Source organism: Loa loa (genome assembly GCF_000183805.2).
Source record: "Loa loa unplaced genomic scaffold supercont3.389, whole genome shotgun sequence".
In the NCBI taxonomy this organism is placed as follows: Eukaryota; Metazoa; Nematoda; class Chromadorea; order Rhabditida; family Onchocercidae; genus Loa; species Loa loa.
The window spans coordinates 1-2,448 of record NW_018108569.1 but is presented as its reverse complement, the minus strand read 5'-3'; the positions used below and the strand labels follow the sequence as shown (position 1 = coordinate 2,448).

At 35.5% G+C, this 2,448-nt stretch overlaps 1 protein-coding gene across 1 annotated transcript in view; it reads right to left on the bottom strand.

Moving 5' to 3' along the window:
• LOAG_18597 (hypothetical protein) overlaps positions 1-698 on the bottom strand; it is a gene marked incomplete at both ends in the record, with an annotated part of 1,113 nt that extends 415 nt beyond the window's left edge. Inside the window, 2 exons of the mRNA XM_020451259.1 lie at positions 55-485; positions 560-698. Coding sequence (XP_020304974.1) covers positions 55-485; positions 560-698 — 570 coding nt within the window. The remainder of the gene's footprint in view (positions 1-54; positions 486-559) is intronic.
• Positions 699-2,448: the final 1,750 nt, after the last annotated feature.

The window sequence follows — 2,448 nt, the reverse complement described above, 5'->3', positions numbered from 1 at the left end:
AGTCGATTGTTGTTGAGCCTTTCCAGTTCGACTAGCGATAGGGCCATCAGTTACCTCAATTTCCTTTCCCTTTGCCTTATTATAATTGGTTGATGAGTCAATAACTTCTTGGATTCTGCTAGTAATTGATCTTTCTGATTCAGTTTCATCTAATTCGCAGGTTTCGTTTACTTCCATGGGGCATAATTGGTTTACGGAACGTTCTACTTGTCTTCCATTTGGCAATTGTACTGTTGCTCTTCGAATAATACCTCTCGGGATGTTTGGTTCAGCTAATAAGACAATTTCGTTTTCACGTGGCTCTCTATTTTCGACTAATCTGGGAGAAACTACTTCCCTTTGTGTTCTTTCCCTGAGACTTGTTAGATATTCGTCTCTCCAAACTTTCCAAAACACGTCCAATGTCTTAAGAGTATTATTCCAATATTCGACAAGTTTGTCCTTTGTCTTTATTGGATGAAAAACATACTCATCTTCCTCATCCTCTGATACGATGGGTATTCCGAATGAGGATGTAGGGGATATAAAATCGGACGAATGACTCGATAATCATCAAAACCAACGTAAGTTAACGGACGGGTATTAAGTAGCGCTTCGATCTCAACTATCAATGTTATGAATTCTCCTTCTTTTAGGAGTTTTCTACCTATAGCTCGTCTCAGAGCTTGTTGGTGGAAATCCTCGAAACTGGAGAGCATTCTGAAGTGGCTTTGAAGCAGCGGTATAACTACGACCTTCCGGACATCCAGAAGCTCAATTATCTTATTTCCTGCTTACGAGATGAAGCACTACAAGCTGTATGTAGTGAAAGACTTTTGTTTGTATGTGTTGGATGGGAAAAAGATTTATTCAGTAGTAGAAGAATAGCTAATTGTAATAAAACAATGTTATTTGGTAGTAAAATTAGGAGATGGAATTGGGAGTTACAATCTATTTAAACCATCAGTCAAAGGTCAAGTTGTACGAGACGAAGCAGACGTTTTGTACGAGAAGTAGGCGTTTTTGGTCTTCGACACAGAAGAGATATTTTTGAAAATCGAATCAATGCATGCTAGAATGTGTTTATTGGGATTTTTGTATTGCCCCCAAATGAGTTGGGCTTAAGATAAGATAATAGCTCCATTTAAGGTTTTTACAAAGCCGACAATAATTTCACTGATGCAAGAAACACATAAAGGATTAGATTTCTTTGTAAGAAGAGAAAATCGCCTCATCATCTCGACATCAAAGGAAAAGATATTTTTACCGATTGGTCTTAGATAACACACTCATCGTTTTAGATATAGTAAACGTTACATATATTGTTTGTTTGTATAATGTGATGAGTCTTTATAACAGAAATGTTACAACAAATTCTTTAGCTGTTTGGACGTACTAACATTTCCTTCGGTTTTCCCGATACAAGCAGTTGGTGGATACGAGATCGCTCCAAAGGATTACAATCTTTTTCAAGAGGAATTGATAATGAAGTACAGCAATACGCATACTATTACAAGTCTTTTTTCCAACGATTTTCCTCAGTCGGAAAAAAAGATCGTCAATGGAAAATAACGGTCGAAAATAGAAAACTTATTCAGACGACTACAAAAGTTGGAGAAGAATCTAGAACATATAAGCTTATAAGTAATTATCGGAAGAAATTCAAAGTCTATGAGTAAACACTAATAGGTCTCGATCAGTGAGCAAATTGAGACAGTTCTTCAGAGAGTTAAAGAAGTTGAAGAAAGCCGCAACTCAAAATCAATCTTCTAATAAAGCCGAAAGGAAATCAACTCGATCTACCATAAATCGACAATTCCGATTCAAGAATGAAACGTCGACTTCAGCAATAATTAAATCATGTGACGGTGCTTCATTGGAAATCCGTTCTGTCTGGTATATTAGTGTTTACTGGAAATTTTACTTGAATGTAACTTTGATTTTAGCAATCCAACAGCAACCTTATCGATAGATGCCTTATATTCTCTTCATTTGATGCATTCTTGTTATTGACTTTTAGAACTTCTGAAACCTTTACATATTCTTTCAAGAATATGGTGTCCTGCATCGTCCATTCAGGTTTCCTTAACTTCTCTCTTATCAGATTGCTTACGAGGTAATCCGGTAACTTTCCAGTTATGGCAGTCCATAGGTGATTTGTTTCTATATTCTTCCCTAATTTTTTTAATTGGGAGAGGATGTTTAATGGTTCCCTTAATAATGCAATCACGTTTCTGTTTGTTCTGCCTAACTCTATAACACGTTATATAATTTCATCATTCTTTCGTTTTTTTTTTTTTTTTTTTTTGTCGCCATATAGATTCTTCAAATCGTTGGCAGTGTCGCGAAAGTCGCGAAAAAACTAAGATCGATTTTATAATTATATAAATAAAATTAGGAATGTTTTCCATGATTCATGGTTTACCATTTATCTTACATCTTTGTTTAAAATCACATTCCTTAGAATTA